General features: G+C 44.5%; 1 protein-coding gene across 2 annotated transcripts; it reads left to right on the top strand.

Annotated features, from left to right (window-relative positions):
* Nucleotides 1-969: 969 nt before the first annotated feature.
* LOC116678738 (E3 ubiquitin-protein ligase TRIM21-like) lies at nt 970-2,601 on the top strand. Of its 2 annotated transcripts, XM_032508483.1 has the most exons (2): nt 994-1,051; nt 1,310-2,598. In XM_032508483.1, exon 2 carries the CDS (start codon nt 1,346-1,348, stop codon nt 2,366-2,368), a length of 1,023 nt encoding a protein of 340 aa, XP_032364374.1. In that variant the 5' UTR covers nt 994-1,051; nt 1,310-1,345; the 3' UTR covers nt 2,369-2,598. The 2 variants fall into 2 exon arrangements, with proteins under 2 accessions (XP_032364375.1, XP_032364374.1); XM_032508484.1 differs by having other exon boundaries at nt 970-2,601.

The raw sequence follows: 2,601 nt of genomic DNA, 5'->3' as shown, positions 1-2,601 counted from the left end.
ATCCGAGGGAACATGCTGGGGAAAAAAGAACACAAGGACTCCGGGGAATGACTCCTCAGAGCTAGGTTCATAACTAGGTTAGCAACTAGGTTAGTAACAAGGTTAGTAACTAGGTTAGTAACTAGGTTAGTAACAAGGTTAGTAACAAGGTTAGTAACTAGGTTAGTAACTAGGTTAGTAACAAGCATTTCTGGGACATGGATGCACATAAATGGAAAGATAGGAAGATAGAGGAGAGAGGAACTCAGTCCCCAGCTGTCTAAAACTATTACAGTAAAACCAAGAGAGACAAGGTAAAGAGAGGAGCCTGGTCAGGCTAGAACTCTCCCCAACCAGATCGGGCTGTATGCCAAGTCTCCCTCTAGTTTATTATATGCTTGATTATATGATAGATAAATCTGACCACTATGACGAGAAGCAGGTGGGCCGGGTTAGGCGGACGCTGCGACTCCTCACTCCCTAACAATATTCAATTCTATGCCCTAACTATAAGCTTTATCAAAGCATAACCAAGAGAGACAGGGTAAAGAGAGGGGCCTGGTCAGGCAAGAACTCTCCCTACAACTTGTGCAGTTGGCTGCATGACAAGGGCCCCTGGCTTCCTCAAGGCAGGGTTACTGCATCTCTCTCTCGATAACTCATATGGTTTTTGAACCATTCTTTGTCTGACCCCTCACTTGAGACCACTTTGCCATGGAAGACCCTTCCAGGAGCACAAAGCTCCAGATAATACAGACCTCAGGTTCATAGGGACACTCAAACCTCTCCATTTAGCGTCCGTTGTCCCGTTCTAATGCCATTATTCTGTCATATATACACACGGCTCCATAACGTCTACAAATGCACACATTTCTTTTTAAACTAATAGGAATTGTCTTTTAAATTACAAGTATTTTTTTCTCTCACACTGTGTGTAGTTCTTGCTGCTGCCAACAATGTGCCTGAAGAAGAACAGTCAGCTCAACAGAAAGCCAGCAGCAACAGCTTAGAGCAACAAGTGTCCAAACCAGGAGAAGTTCCCTGTGACCTCTGCACTGGAACCAAACTGAAGGCCCTGAAGTCCTGCCTGGTGTGTCTGGTCTCCTACTGTGAGACTCACCTGGAGCCTCATCTGACCACGTCAGGTCTGAAAAGACATCAGCTGATCGACCCTGTGGAGAACCTGGAAGGCAGGATGTGTACGGAGCACGATAAACTTCTGGAGCTGTTCTGTAAGACCGACCAGACATGTATCTGCATGCTCTGTCCTTATTCAGATCACAGTAGGCATGATATTGTTCCTCTGAAAGAAGAATATGAAGGAAAGAAGGTAGAGCTGGGGAAGACCGGGGCTGAAATTCAGCAGATGATCCAGAAGAGACGACTGAAGATTCAGGAGATCAAACGCTCAGTCGTCCTCAGTGATGAAGATGCAGATAGAGAGATAGCAGAAGGTGTTCAGGTCTTCACTTCTATGATGGAGTCTGTTGAGAGAGGCCTGAATGAGCTCATCAACACCATCAAAGAGAAGCAGAAAACAACAGAAAAACAGGCCGAAGCTTTCATCACAGAGCTGGAACAGGAAATCTCTGAGCTGAAGAAGAGAAGCACTGAGGTGGAGCAGATGTTACGCTCTGAAGACCACCTCCATCTTCTCCAGAGGGTCCAGTCTCTAAACATCCAACAACCCCCACCCACCAAGGACTGGACAGAGGTCAGCGTCCGTCCATCATCATATGAGGGGACTGTGGTGAAAGCTGTGGTTCAGCTGGAGGAGACACTCAGTAAAGAGATGAAGAAGCTGCTCGCTGAGTCTGAGCTGAAGAGGGTCCAGCAGTATGCAGTGGATGTGACTCTTGATCCTGATACAGCACATCCTGAACTCATCCTGTCTGATGATGGGAAACAAGTGAATGCTGGTGATGTGAGGAAGAATCTCCCAGACAACCCAGAGAGATTTGATGTTTGTGTTTGTGTTTTAGGAAAGCAGAGTTTCTCTTCAGGCAGATTTTACTTTGAGGTTCAAGTTAAAAGAAAGACTGAATGGGATTTAGGAGTGGCCAGAGAGTCGATCAACAGGAAGGGAAATATTGCACTGAGTCCTCAGAATGGTTACTGGACGATATGGTTGAGAAATAGAAATGAGTACAAAGCTTTTGCTGACCCTCCAGTCCTTCTCTCTCTGAAGTCTCCTCCTCAGAAGGTGGGGGTGTTTGTGGACTATGAGGAGGGTCTGGTCTCCTTTTATGACGTAGATGCTGCAGCTCTTATCTACTCCTTTACTGGCTGCTCCTTCACTGAGAAACTCTTCCCATACTTTGGTTACTGTACTAATGCTGATGGTAAAAACTCTGCCCCTCTGATCATCTCTCCTGTCAGAGTAAACTAATCACTGATCTCATTTCAGGTATTGATTCATTTTCAATAAAGGGAACAAATGTACATATTCATATATTTTACATCTGATTTTCTACAGAATCTGTTTCCTGTGGTGACTGATTTACACTTTATTCAATTTATTATCATATGTTAAATGTGCAGCAATTCTTTCCAAATGTAATCAAACTTCATCTTGACATATTTGGTGTCTTTACAAACTGATTTCTTCTGGAAGTTGTAATA

Source organism: Etheostoma spectabile, unplaced genomic scaffold (assembly GCF_008692095.1).
Source record: "Etheostoma spectabile isolate EspeVRDwgs_2016 unplaced genomic scaffold, UIUC_Espe_1.0 scaffold00007968, whole genome shotgun sequence".
In the NCBI taxonomy this organism is placed as follows: Eukaryota; Metazoa; Chordata; class Actinopteri; order Perciformes; family Percidae; genus Etheostoma; species Etheostoma spectabile.
The sequence above is the reverse complement of the archived record's forward strand: the minus strand, read 5'-3'. Positions and strand labels throughout refer to the sequence as shown.